Here is a 15,140-nt window from a genome sequence, read left to right as displayed (position 1 = left end):
TTTATTATTATAATTATACAGGATTTATATTGCGCCAACGGTTTGCACAGCGCTTTACATCATGAGGACAGTACAGTTGCAATACAATTCGATATTGGGAGGCCCTGCTCTTTAGAGCTTACACTCTAGGAGGAAGGGTCAAGTGATAAAGGTAATAACTGTGGGGGAAGCTCTGATGGAGAAAATAAAAGTACAGTTGTTAGGTGTGGGCAGGATAGGCTTCTCTGAAGAGGAGGGTTTTCAGGGATCATCTAAAAGCAAACGGACCAGGAGATAATCGGACAGATTGGGGTAGGGAGTTCCATAGGATGGGTGAGGCTCAGGAAAAGTCTTGGAGGTGAGCATGGGAGGGGGAGACGAGGGAGCTAGAGAGCAGGATGTCTTGGGAGGAGCAAAGAGAACGATTTGGTTGGTATTTAGAGAGTAAGTTAGAGATGTAGCTGGGAGGAGTTGTGGATGGCTTTGTAAGTTGTTAGTTATTTGAATTTAATTTCTTGGTTGATTGAAAGCCAATGGAGGTATTGACAGAGAGGAGTAGCAGACACTGAGCGGTTGGTTAGGTAGATGAGCCTGGCAACAGCATTCATAATGGACTGAAGGGGGGGAATATCCTATGTAAAGGAAATCCAATGAGAAGGGAGTTGCAGTAGTCATGGCGAGAGATGACCAGGGAGTGAATTAGGAGCTTTGTGGTGTCATTGGTTAGGGCGGGGCGTATTTTGGAAAGGTTGTGGGGGTTGAGGCGGCAAGATTCGGACAGTGATTGGCTTTGGGGCCGAAAGGATAGTTTAGAGTCGAGGGTTACACCGAGAATCTTGGCATGCAGGGGTGGGGCTGATAGTTGTGCTGTCGATCTTGACAGACAGATCAGGGGAAGAGGCACTTGGGGGAGGAAATATTATGAGCTCGGTTTTGGATAGATTGAGTTTGAGGAAGTGGTGTGACATCCAGGTTGATATGTCTATAAGTAAATTATTGATACATGAGGAGACTGAAGGAGTGAGCTGAGGGGTAGAGGGATACATTTGGGTGTACTTTGGCTGGTGTTATTGTTTTACACACGATTGTTGATACATAAAGGCAGGATAGGCCTAATTTATTTTCTGACTGTAATCCTTTTTGCTCTGGGTGGCAGATTTTTGTCACTTCTCTGCACTGCAGCCAAAAATAGCTCTAATTGCTGGGAGTCATGGAGGAGCCAATCAGCTGACTCCAGTTACTGTGAATGTAGGCACTTGCTGCCACCCCGATTTCCATTTTTAATTATTTTTATTCCATTTTGAATATAATCTTAAGGCTAGCATTATGGGACTAGAGCTTAACTTGGGCTGGGATTGGGCTACAGTTAGAGTTAAACACACACATAGTTCTAAAAAAATAAAATAATATACACCCTAAGTAATAATTGCACATCAATGTGCATTATGAGCACTCTATTAAGTAATTTATTCTGTGATTAAATATACATCTCACAAAATCAATCCCATGACAATTTTCTTAGATCTAGCAGGCCCAGCCCTAAAGTGGTTGTAAATCTCGGACATAACATATAAAGAAAGCATATCCTTCTATAGTATATACTTGTCTCAGTTAACAGCACTAATGAACTAGCCACCCACTGCTGTATAAAAGATGACATGCAAGAATGCTATGCAGTCACACGAACAAACCATAAAACCTGAACATTTTTTAGAAAATATTGATTTCTAGAAAAAAATGCATGCTAATATGATACCTAAATATTATGTGTTTTCTTACTGTGTGTCCTTGATATTGTGCATTAACAAACACTTTAAGCAATTAAACCTTAATTTCTTAGTTTTAGTTTTTTTGAGCTTCACCACAAATGGCTTTTTTCAGTAATGCCTCATAGGATCTCATAATTATACTTGACTTCCAGCTTTTTTTGGCAATACTTCTCTTCTGGCTGCTCTTATTTCTGCATTCCTTTTACCCAGATTCAGCTCACAGTGAGCTGTTGGGAGACATCACAGAGCCAGTCCAGGTTCTGGAAGGATCCTGACTTTAAGGTTATATTAAACTATAATGGTGATATTTTTTTTAATCTCTTTTTAGTACATGGATGCACTTGCTCCTGATGAGTGGTTAGAAGTCCACGAAACGTCATCGAGCTTATTTTGATGCATCCATTTCATATTTATGATTCCAGATGTTTTTTATTGTTCTGCCACCCTGACATAATGTTATGCCTACTCTGTTTGAGGGACTGTGATGTATAATATATACTTTGTGTCATGTTGGTGACTATCCTTAATATGTATGTTGATACTTTGTATTTTATATGCCAATGTGCTATTATGCGTTTATATGGGTTGAGCCATGCCCATCTTTGGTCTAATAAAGAGTACAATTTTTTACATATGTATATGGTTTTGTCTGGCTCTACCCCACGCACCTCATCTAAAGTCCCCCCCCCCCCCTCTTTTTTTGCTAAAGCAACCAGGGATGGAGGCGCAATACTCCCCGTTGCGTCTCATTTAAAGTCCCAAATGTTCCCTTTTTCTTTGAGATGCCTGACTGGCAGGTGGCTCAACCTCTGAAGTGTGCTGCTGAGAGCCTGAGCCCACCCCTTCTCCAGCCCAGCTCTCCAGTGATTGTTGGAGGGGCAGAGCAGAGAGTGGTGACTGACAATCACCGCTATTTGCTCAGTGAAGACCAAGAACGGCAGCCATATGATTGCTCAGTTGTCAGTCTTAGAGCCGGTGTGGGACAGCTGCAGCCATATAGGCGAGTATGTATGTGTTTTTTGGGGGGGGGGGGGGTTTATTTCCTACACTCCTTTTAACTGACCTTTTGGAATAAGCCATTTAGTGAATTAAAAACCTTTTTGATAGAAATGAGCATTGTGATAAAAGACAGCATACATTGAGAAACCTTTTATGAAGCAAATTGGCAACACAATTAGTTGCAAACCAGGCTGCGTTTTCTTCAGCAAAGTCTCTGGCAGGTTTATAGACCGTTTTTTCCTCTGTATTCATGGATAGAAGACAGATTTCCAATCTAAATAGATGCATAATGAAGAAGTGGTCAGGGTCAGGTTTCTTTCATCCGCATACGCTACTTTACTGCAGCCAAAAGAGAAATTTATGACTTGGGCCTTAACCTTGGAACAAACCTCTCACAGAGGTCTCACTGTTATGCTTTGCCTTGAGACAGGATTGATAAATGTCCACAATTCTATTTTGGTGAATTCATCTCAGAATCATAAATATATCCCATAAATTGATATATAGTTCCCGAAAATAAACAATCTGGTATGTTTATGATATTAATGGGTAAATCAATCCTAATAATCAATCCTAATAATCCTAAATAATGGTAAATCCTAATAATGGAAATTGCTGCTAGAGTTAGAAGTTACTGCAACGGTGTACTCTCTCTATATCAACCTTTTTTCAGTCAAGGCACCTTTAAAAGTATGGATAGTCTCAAGGCACATCATTCTAAAATGCAACTATTCTAATGGTTTTGCATAATGCAATAGCATTGAGACACATAGGACACCCAATGTTAGAGGTGATTTTTTTCTTTCAAAGCAAAGACACTTTTGCACTCTAGTACTGACTAGTATTCCAGTTTCTCCTCTCCCTCAGGTTCTCTCCATCACTCAGCTATTGTGACCCCAATGCTGATGGAGAGGGACAAATAAGGATGCTATGCAGGTGATCAACATACTTCTTATCCACTCTGATGACATCACTAGTTGTTAGGATGGAACCTGGAAGGTTGAAATGGTGCACAATAAAAACCTGTGGCTTTGTGTAACTAAAAGACAGGCTTGATCCACCTGCTGGCTTGTATACATTTTTGGGCAATTTTTAGGCATTTTGCAAGGGTACCGCTGAAGAAACCCCAAGGCACCCCAAAAAAAGGGGTCTTGAAAAAGGCAGCTCTATATAAAACCTATGTAGTAATTTAATTGTTGCCACTGGACTCTGGAAAAATTTGGCCGATGAGGCAGAAATTTTCAGGTACAATATTAACAACATGTCTGTATCCTTTTCCATATTCCTCTTTTATGATGATCCTGTAACTGGTAATATTCTGTGAGTCACTAGTTTGCCATATAACTTCATATATAGAAATAATTGTGTCTAAATGTGATTTCTCATACAACTCCAGGTTTTGCTCAAAGAGTATAACTTTGATACCCGGCACAAACCAACCTTCACAGAAGAAGACATATTGAATATTTTCCCTGTGGTGAAACATGTCAATCCCAAAGCATCTGATGCTTTTCATTTCTTCCAGAGTGGACAAGCTAAAGTACAACAGGGTGAGTATCAGCCCATCATGGCAGTTACTGTTGTATAGTATGTAATTTACAGTATTTAATGGGGTGGTGTAAATTCACACAGTGTGAAGGATCTCTGTACTCATGAAGGTGGTGGATAACATTAATGTACTGTGGCATTATATAGTAGTTTATTGTTTATGAATCCAGTGTGCAGGTTATCTGTACTGCTTATACGTTGGGATGCAGCTGCCATTCTTCCTACATGTACAGTAGAGTTTACTTTGGCAGGATTCAGCAGTGGACTTATGTGCAGTGCAGACTGATTGAAGACTATAGACCCGCTATTTTGTTTCTCTAATAATTAATGGCATCTCAATAGAAATACTGACAGCCTTATGATGCGGGTTAAAGTGAAATAAACCTTCTGCTTGTTTGCCTCCTACCCCCTCCTCTTTACCATTTGGCACTTTGGGGGGGGGGGGGGGGATTTGACAGGTACCCACTCCCGCCCGGACTGTAGTGGCGATCTGAGTGGAAGTTCACCCCCCCCTTCTGGTGCAGTGTGAAGCCACAAGGCTCCACAGCAGGTTTCCCTTAGTTAAGATGCCGGCGCTAGGGACTCGAAGCCCAGTGGAGGAGGGGCTTGGGTGTGGACAGTGCTGGACCCCTGGACAAGTAAGTGTATTTGTATTAAAAGTCAGCAATATTTGTACCTGCTGACTTTTAATTTTTAGGGTGTAGTCTGAAGCTCCTCTGCAATATCAGAAGAATCTGCTGATTTGTATATGAAATCTGATCATAGAAGAGGAACACTACAAGCTTGTAAAATGTGAAAGTCACATCAGAAGTGACTTCCACATATTGTTTCTGTAATGGAAGTACATTGTGGGGTTATAATCATTTGTATGGTGTGGTTCCCTTTTTTGTTTTCGCCCTAGAAGTGAAAAATATTCTTAGCGTTTCTCCTAAGGATATTGTGTTTGTTTTGTATTGCGGTTTTATTTCTTTCTTTGTGTATCTATTTCATGATTTGTAGGTTTCCTAAAAGAAGGGTGCGAATTAATAAATGAAGCCTTAAATTTGTTTAACAACGTGTATGGTGCCATGCACGTAGAGATCTGTGCCTGCCTACGACTGCTCGCTCGACTCAACTATATCATGGGTGACTATACCGAGGTAAATGATTATTCCTGATGTATCATTCTGTAGTAGTTGTTACTTGTACAATACTTGCTCCTGGTTAGATTAGAAAGAGCAAGTGTGCTTTTATTCCCCCTAAATGTTTAAGCTAGGAGACACAGAATCTGATGTAATTATGGCAAAATGTTACGAGACCCTAGATGCCAGTAGATGAAGTAAATGGGTATGCTTCTCCTTGTGAGCATACAGAAAGCTGCATGGAGATGAGACACCCCTTGTGTAGCTGCCTGTTTGTGTTCCTGGGCTATAAAGTGAGATGAATAATCAGACTCTGTGGAGCTCAAGTCACTCTTGTGAGTTCAGTACTTACTATCTTATCTACCTTCCACTTCATGCACCCCAATGCTACATGTTTTGTTCAAAGTCCATTTATCTCAAATGCTGATGTGTGCTTGTGTTCGTAAAAGAATAAAGCTAAACACCAGCAGCACAGTGGTGTAGTGGGTAGCACTCTCGCCTCGCAGCAATAGCGTCGCTGGTTCAAATCCCAACCATGACACTACCTGCCTTGAGTTTGCATGTTCTCCCTGTGCCTGCGTGGGTTTCCTCCGGGTACATCGGTTCCCTCCCACACTCCAAAGACATGCTGGTAGGTTTATTGGCTTCTGTCCAAAAAAAATTGGCCCTGTTGTATGGATGTGAGTTGGGGACCTTGGATTGCAGACCCCTTGGGGGTGTGGGGGTGTATGGAGCACTGCATAGATTGATGGCGCTACATGGGTACCTTTTTAAAATATATAAAAAAAATAATATAATGGATGGGATATATATATATATATATATATATATATATATATATATATATATATATATATATATATATATATAATTTATTCTTGATGGGACGCAATGTGTGGGGATGGGGACAATTGTGGGTGCTCACTCAGGTTGAACATGGATGGACTAGTGTCTTTATTCAACCTTACTAACTATGTAACCAGGTAGAATTCTAAATACACAGTTGATGTACATACATTTCGACTGTTTTTAACTCCCAAAGAAATTGTAGAGCCTATATTGTGATTTTTACACATTTCCCACTCTGCACAGTCAGACAGGTAACACCCTAATGATGCAATGCTTTTTCCCGATTAAACAGTTTAGCTTCCTACATTACTTTTGCCTCTAGGCTCTTCATTAGACAGGGATTGGCATCATCATCTCTGTCCAGCGAGAAAAGTATTATTGCTAAACCAGGAAGCAGCCTGTGATTTCAGACTAGCAAAAGTGTGTATCGCAAGAATGGGATGACCTAAACCTATAACTCTTTCAACTGTGTATGTAGCCATATTCCTGGATTCCACGTTTATTTTCTATGTTCATGAAGTCCTGTCACCCATTTGTACCTACCCTAACAGAATATGGAGTTCTGTAAAATCGAATGGTGGGAGATGAGTAATCCCTACCAAAGTGCAATCACTTGCTATAGGGACCTGACTTTCTACTTGACTGTATGGAGTGGAAAAAAAGGGAACTGTTTTCAAAGTTTTTCCAATGTATCTCAAAATATTTACTGGAATAGTGAGCACTTCTACTGACTGATCCAGTTATATAGGAAACATATACTCTTACTGATGCACAAAACTCCTGCCTTGTGACACCAGAATCTACTGCTAAAAATGCAAAACAATTTGTTTTGCAATATAAAGTTTGTTTTTCAGCATTTGATTTTGTAAATATTACTTTGTGCATTGTCTTTAAAGGCCTTAAGCAACCAACAGAAAGCAGTTCTAATGAGTGAGAGAATACTGAGTATTGAACATCCCAGCACCATTCAGGAATATGTAAGTGTAGCATGCAACCAGCCTCCTGACTTCTTTTCCATTACCAGCCACCATCTGATGCTCTGTATTCTGTTGTGTTGGCTGACATTCATATGTGTTTTGTTGTAGATGCATCTGGCACTGTACTGTTTCGCAAATAACCAGCTCTCCACTGCGTTAAATCTGCTGTACAGGGCTCGTTACCTCATGCTACTTGTATTTGGAGAAGGGCATCCAGAAATGGCTCTTTTAGATGTAAGTATAGCTATCTATAAACAGGAGGTATATTTGCTATCATGTGGTATTGGTGTATCTGTAATTCCACTTCACTCTAAAATGAGTTTTGTTCCCTGTGCTGGAACATTGTGATGTAATGGCACGTAGGTGGAACACGACACAAATTATCTCCAAATCATGTTTGTGGAAATAACTCTGTGTAGCCTTGTAATTTTGATGCTAAGTCAGATTTGTGTTCCGTGTCTCTGCAGAGTAACATTGGTTTGGTGCTACACGGAGTAATGGAGTATGACCTAGCCCTGCGATTCCTGGAGAACGCTCTTACAATCAACTCCAAGTATCATGGAGCCAAGTCGTTGAAGGTTGCACTCAGGTGATTAATCAGTTGAATTTCTCTCACAAATATGAGCAAACTGGTGTTGAAAAATACTCCTTATCTTGAAGCAGTGTAAAAACCAAAAATGTCAACTATCACAGCTTACCAATCATTAGATGTGGTGGCTGCATTCATTTTTTTTTTAAGGCTTTTTTCTCCTCTGTTTTTACCTGGTGATCTGGCCATTAGCACACTTCCTGTATTAGAGGGGCACAGCGGGCCCTTTTGGACCACTGCATTGTTAATCAGGGGGAGAGGAGTGTTAGATGTACTAGCAGATTTAAATACACTAAAATTGAAGCCAAACTCCAGCTAATACTTTATAAGCAGTTACAGCAACAAACAGTTTTTTTTTTTGTTTTTTTTTGGTAAAGGTTTTAAATGACTGAATACATGCTTACCGTTGTAAGCACCCCTGTCACTGGTAAATGGTTTGCATCATCCCTGTAAACTGATACAATATACATCTGAAAGAGAGTTTGTTCTTTTAAAAAAACAACAAACTTACTAGCTGGATCACCAGAAAAATTTGAGGAAAAAAGAAAAGGAATTGAGATATTACATCTATGCGTTTGTGAGCTGCAGAATAATAAATGTTTGATTTTGGGGTTAATACTGCTTTAATCGTACAGTACAGGACGCAATATTCATGCACCATGGGTTATAGGCATGTCCCTTCAGTTGACTGGACATTGGCAAAGTTTTGGATGAAATGCCCCTTAGGTGCCTACCTTAGAACCCTACCCCACTTCATGAGGAGTCAGTTTTCTGCTAGTGTCTAAATGTGATGGCCCTTTTCTCTTTCACTGAGAAAATCGCCCAAAGCTTAACTAGTTTATTATTTTATTTTGTGTATGAATGCAAGCATAGAAGCAGTGTATCCAGATTAGTGCATGCTCATTAAACCTTGCAAACACTACCCAAACACCACGCTGTGGGGAAGGCCTGTAATGTTCCTTCGGGCACTGATGCTGCATGGGTGCTCACCTTGGCACAATGCATTGTTAGCCGCAGGGTGCTATACAGGTTCAGGGCCATGGTCACTATGGTTCCCAGTCCCGAAGTTCCCTTCAGGGGTACACCGTGACATGCAAAGCCTGACCTTTAATTACTGTCTAGCATCGTGTACAGGTAAGGATCACCCTGTTTCTTTGACCAATACTGTATAAACATGTTTTGTTACGTCGCACACTTTAACACTCCTGCCTAGAGCCCTTATTACAGGGGTGGGCAACTGCGGCCCTCTAGCTATTGTGGAACTGAAAGTTCCATTACACCTCTGCTAGTCATGCCTGTAACTGTCAGTCTTGCAATGCCTCATGGGACATGTAGTCCCACAATAGCTGGAGGGCCAAAATTGCACATCGCTGCTTTATAAGATACTTAGATGCTTCCTCTCAACCTTTAGCTACGAGGATTTATTTCAGGATGGTGGAGACCTAGATTACCTAATTCTCTTTTCAAACATTCATACCCTGTTCTCTGCACTCTTTCTTGAAAACCCCCACAGGCGAATACCCTAACTTGTAGCTATGGTGGAGACCAGGTGACAGGGAGTCCATGCAAAATTGCAGGCGAAAATGAGCTCTGCCAAAGGCCTGCACAACATTTTGGCACCAAGCTTACGTAGCCCAGTCTTCTGTTTCTGCTTTTTCAACGTTTTACCAGGTCGATGTCCAGTCTTATGTTAATGTAGCTTTTGGCCGCAAGGTTTTCGCAGCGGCTCTGAGGTTGTGGCTTGTTGTTGGGCTTGTTGGCACAGTTCTGTTTGCCTCATTGTTGCTCACCCTTAATATTCATTTGCCTGGGGACATCCCATGGTATATGAACACTCTGCCTGTGTCCTTTAGCATATAAATAAGATAAGAGAAATTTTCACTTACTGGTAAATTCCAAATCTTGGAGTACAGGACAAAGGAAGCCCTCCCTTCCTTTGTTTGGTTTACGCTACATCGCTTGCTACAAACCTGGGGACTCTGAGTAATCTAGGTGTTTAGGGGAGGTACCCAGGAGGCGTGTCCTCTAAAACATTGTCCACTGTCCAGTCACCTGAAGTTACACGCCTATATCCAATGGTGTATCAATATTCTGACTGTGTCCTGTACTGTAAGCCAAGATATGACTTTTACAGGTAGGTCAAAATTCCTTTTTTTTTACCCTGTAATTTGACTTGTGGGAAGAAGTAACATTATTTTAGAGCATGTTTTAAAATAACCTGTGTAGATTAATTGCGTGAATCCATACCATACATTATAGTTTTATCTCTTTAAATATGCATGGTAAAAATTCCATTCCTATAGAAGAGACCATGAAAGATAGGCAAGTATACTCCACAAGTTTCTCAAACTTTTCTGCTTCTTCAGGAGTATACAGGTATATGCTAAAATGAAAAAAAAACATACATTTTGCAATGTCGCTAAAAATTACATTTCCAGAAAAGTTATACATAATTTTATATAACGAGTCCATGCCTGTCATATCTGAAAGATGATTAGCACTACCTCCACCGCAGAGCCTGCAACAAGACCAGTACAGAGGGAAAATACCCCCAAAGGAGGCCATGAACTCACATCAAAGGCACCATCCAAACATTCAACAGTATAGTATCATTATCTCCTGTAGAGAGTAATTATAAGGAGAACTAGATAATATAGGACAGAAAATAATTTTACCGTTAGCTTTAGCATTAGAATGGTTAATTATGTTATTACATAGTTAAATAGTCTGGTCGAAAAAAGACACAAGTCCATCTATTTCAACCAATAAAAAGGAGAAAACAAACAAAAAAATCTAAATTTACAATCCTTTGTACACAATCCCATACCCACAGTTGATTGAAAGGAAGGCAAAAGCCCCAGCAAAGAATGATTCAGGTTGCAACAGCAGGGGAAAAAAGATGTCTTCCTGATCCCCCAACAGGCAATCAGATATTCCCTGGATCAACTTTACCTGTAAATGTTAGTATCCAGTTATATTATGTACATTTAGGAAGGAATCCAGGCCTTTTTAAAGCAATCTACTGAGATGGCCAGAACCAGCTTTTGAGGGAGTCTATTCCACATTTTCACAGCTCTTACTGTGAAGAAGCTTTTTCATATTTGGAGATTAAATCTCCTTTCCTCCAGACGTAAAGAGTGCCCCTTTGTCTTAAAGACCTTAAAGTGAATAAGTTCACTATATGGACCCCTTATGTATTTGTACATGTTGATCATATTCCCTCTTAATCTCCTCTTCTCAAGAGAATAAATAAAGGTCCTCTAATCTTTCCTCATCACTGAGCTCTACCATGCCTCTTATCGGTTTGGTTGGCCTTCTCTGCACATTTTCCAGTTCCACAATATCCTTTTTGTGAACTGGTGCCCAACACTGAACTGCATATTGCTAATGATTTGTACAGGGGCAAAATGATATCTCTGTCTCTGGAATCTATACCTCTCAATACTAAGGATTTTGCTTGCTTTGGAAACCACAGCTAGGCATTGCATTCCATTATTAAGCTTATGATCAAGCAGAACACCCAGATCCTTCTCCCCCATTGATTCCCCCTAGTATGTATAATGCATGCATATTCTTGGCCCCCAAGTGCATAATTTTACATTTATCATTTCAATCCCTTTTTTTGAAATATTGTCATATAAAATACAACAGTAGCATACATATACTAAGAGATGATATAAGTAAGTATACATTAACATTATCTGAACATACATCTTCTAGTGAGAGGGTACGTACATCCTACACAATGTGGATGTCGCGCCCCAATGAATGCATTTGTTCCAGGTTAGCTAGAGATTTCAGTTCAATCCCATGTTTAGATGATTTTGCAAACTACCATTGCTTTATCCTTTATACTCATGAGAGTTAACCAAAAAACTTAAGTATATAAACAAAAAAAACAAAAAAATGAGTAACAAACTTAAAAGAAAATACAGACACTGTACCGGAACCTATGGTTGACTCTTTTGATGCCCATTGGTGCAGGTTTTACTGATGGGGATAAACATTATCAAAAAAATTTGATGTCCTTGGTGCCCGTTGACTATTGAAGGAATTCAGGTTATTAGTTTGGATAGCAAAATATTTTTCATATGAGTGTTGAGTTTGGACCCTACGGATCACTTCTTCAGTATTAAGGGTTAGAGTAGTTTTCCATTTGGCTGTAATGGTTAAGCAAGCCGCTATTAGTATATGTGTTACAATACTCCTAAGTTAGTATGGGATACTGTCTATAGAAAGGTTAAGAAGAGCTAATTGAGGAGAGGGTTTAATAATTAAACCAGTCACCTTAGATATTAGTTTAAAGATTGCATCCCAAAAGCTGCGTACATTTTTACAGTCCAATAGTATGTGAATAATACTTCCCTTAGCTCCACAATGTCTCCAGCAGGTGTTTTTTTTTCATCAGGAAAGATTAAAGAAAGTCTGGTTGGGGTTAGATAGGATCTGTGAAGAGTTTTGAGCATTTGGCCCCAGTGATTTGTGCAATGGGAATAGCGTAAGCTGGATTGGATCGCTGCTTGCCATTATTTAAGAGAATGTACTGAGTCCAGTTCTTTTTCCCAGTTAGTCATATTTGACGTTTTTACAAAATTTTTATTGTTTTGAAGTAGGGAATAAAACCATGATAGGCCTTTAGGTGTATTGTATTTGATCTACCTATACCTGGTGAAGTGAACAGCCTCCGATGTTGCACAGAGATGAAAAAAATCTGTTTAGAAAGTGCACGTCCTGTTAGACTTTTCGTTTCCTGATTCATCTGTGGGTGTGGATTCTTGCCATACACTGTGAGACAGCTGATTGGAGGAAAGGCACACGCTCCCTCTCCATATAGGCAGAAAGGAAGAAACAATGCAGAGCTGTGCTGTAAATAGACCAGCTCTCTGGTAATCTATTTATAGCACCCACCCTGACACAAAATTCAGCCTGGTTTTATCACCGTTGACAGAGAATTTTTCAGAAGTTATCATGCTGATAACAGAAGAACGGAGCAGGTGAAAGACACGGGACTTTGAAGAGAGATGAGAAAACACTGCAGATATTTGTGCCCAGCTCAAATTTCATGAATGGGGTTTACATCCACTTTAAACCAACAAGGCTATAGTTACTCGGTAAGACATATTAGTTATACATAATAGGTTAATTAAATTACAAAGAGATAGATCTTGACTGCTATACAATAATCTCACCTCTACATACAAGAGGGACCAGTAACTTTATACAGTTGTGCTCATAAGTTTACATAACCTGGAAGAATTTATGATTTCTTGGCCATTCTTGGCCATTTTTCAGAGAATACGAATGATGACACACAAACTTTTCTTTCACTCATGATTATTGTTTGGCTGAAGCCATTTATTATCAATCAACTGTGTTTACTTTTTTTAAATCATAATGGCAACAAACTACCCGAATGACCCTGATCAAAAGTTTACATACCTCAGTTCTTAATACCATGTATTGCCCCTTTAACATCAACAGCTTGAAGTCTTTTGTGGTATTTGTGGATGAAGCTCTTTTATCTTCTTAGATGGTAAAGCTGTCCATCTCTCTTGGCAAAAAGCCTCCAGTTTCTGTAAATTCTTGGGCTGTCTTGCATGAACTGCACGTTGGAGATCTCCCCAGAGTGGCTCAATGATATTGAGGTCAGGAGACTGAGATGGCCACTCGAGAACCTTCACTTTATTCTGCTGTAGTCAATGACTGGTCGACTTGGCCTTGTGTTTAGGATCATTGTCATGTTGGAATGTCCAAGTACGTCCCATGCGTAGCTTCCTGGCTGATGAATGCAAATGTTCCTACAGTATTTTTTGATAACATACTGCATTAATCTTGCCATCAATTTTGACCAAATTTCCTGTGCCTTTTGTAGCTCCCACGTCCCCAAATCATCAGCGATCCACCTCTGTGTTTCACAGTAGGAATGGTGCACCTTTCATCATAGGCCTTGTTGACTCCTCTCCAAATGAAGCGTTTCTGGTTGTGGCCAGAAATCTCAAATTTGGTCTCATCACTCCAAATGAATTTGTTTGATTTCAACAGAACCCCTCATTTTCCACTTCTTGATTAGTTTGAACACTGCTGACTGGCATTCTCAGTTCCTTGGATATCTTTTTATAACCCTTTCCTGTTTTAAACGACATTTTACTGCAGATCCTTTGACAATTCTTTTGCTTTCCCCATGACTCAGAATCCAGAAACATCAGTGCAGCACAGGTGAGGATGGTTACCTTTTAATAGCCATTCAAACCCCTTTGTGTCAACCTGTGTGCATATTATCAGGCAAAAATCACCAGGGTATGTAATCTTTTGATCAGGGTCATTTGGGTAGTTTCTGTTGCCATTATGATTTTAAAAAGAGTAAACATAGTTGATTGATAATAAATGGCTTCAGTCAAACACTAACCTTAAATGTAATTTCCAGTAGCCATTTTATCCTAATATTCAAATATCAAAGATAAACATCTGGTATCCATGTAATGACATAAATACATTATAAATTGTCCTCATCCCAATGAGGGACGTTTAATAGGGTATATAATAGTATACAAGCCAGCATTGATTCATTCGGTACAAATGTAAATACCATATATACATACAGTATAAGTCGAAATTTTCAGCCCCTTTTTTGGGGCTGAAAGTGCCCCCCTCGACTTATACTCGAGTCACCGCCATCTGCCTACATGATCAGCGTGTCATGCAGGCAGACGGCGGCCAGCGTGTGCTACATAGCACTCGGCAGCCTCTCGCTGTTCAAAAGCCGCGCCTCCTCGTCTGTGATAGGCAGTCAGTGTACAGCCTATCACGGACATTCTCTCATCCTCGTCCGTGGTATGAGGATGAGAGAATGTCCGTGATAGGCTGACTGCTGGGAAATTGAGTTTTCTGCCTATCATGGATGAGGAGGAGGCATGGCTTTTGAACAGTGAATGGCCGCCACACACACTGATCGGTGCAGAGCGACACATGGAGGATGCACAGGACACAGGTACATATGCACAGGTACATGACACATGCATATAGACACAGGTACATATACACAAGACACAGGTACATATACACATGCACATACACACAGGTACATGACACATGCACATATACACAGGTACATGACACATGCACATATACACAGGTACATGACACATGCACATATACACAGGTACATGACACATGCACATATACACAGGTACATGACACATGCACATATGCACATATACACAGGTACATGACACATGCACATATGCACATATACACAGGTACATGACACATGCACATATGCACATATACACAGGTACATGACACATGCACA

At 40.1% G+C, this 15,140-nt stretch overlaps 1 protein-coding gene across 3 annotated transcripts in view; it reads left to right on the top strand.

The window, feature by feature from the left end:
- CLUH (clustered mitochondria homolog) overlaps nt 1-15,140 on the top strand; it is a 177,030-nt gene that overhangs the window by 128,003 nt on the left and 33,887 nt on the right. For all 3 annotated transcript variants that reach the window (XM_073616707.1, XM_073616706.1, XM_073616708.1), the window contains exons 18-22: nt 4,144-4,297; nt 5,295-5,434; nt 7,162-7,242; nt 7,351-7,476; nt 7,710-7,831. In XM_073616707.1, the coding sequence (XP_073472808.1) occupies nt 4,144-4,297; nt 5,295-5,434; nt 7,162-7,242; nt 7,351-7,476; nt 7,710-7,831 (623 nt within the window). The remainder of the gene's footprint in view (nt 1-4,143; nt 4,298-5,294; nt 5,435-7,161; nt 7,243-7,350; nt 7,477-7,709; nt 7,832-15,140) is intronic.

Source organism: Aquarana catesbeiana, linkage group LG02 (genome assembly GCF_042186555.1).
Source record: "Aquarana catesbeiana isolate 2022-GZ linkage group LG02, ASM4218655v1, whole genome shotgun sequence".
Taxonomy (NCBI): Eukaryota; Metazoa; Chordata; class Amphibia; order Anura; family Ranidae; genus Aquarana; species Aquarana catesbeiana.
This window is presented reverse-complemented; position numbering and strand designations above follow the sequence as displayed.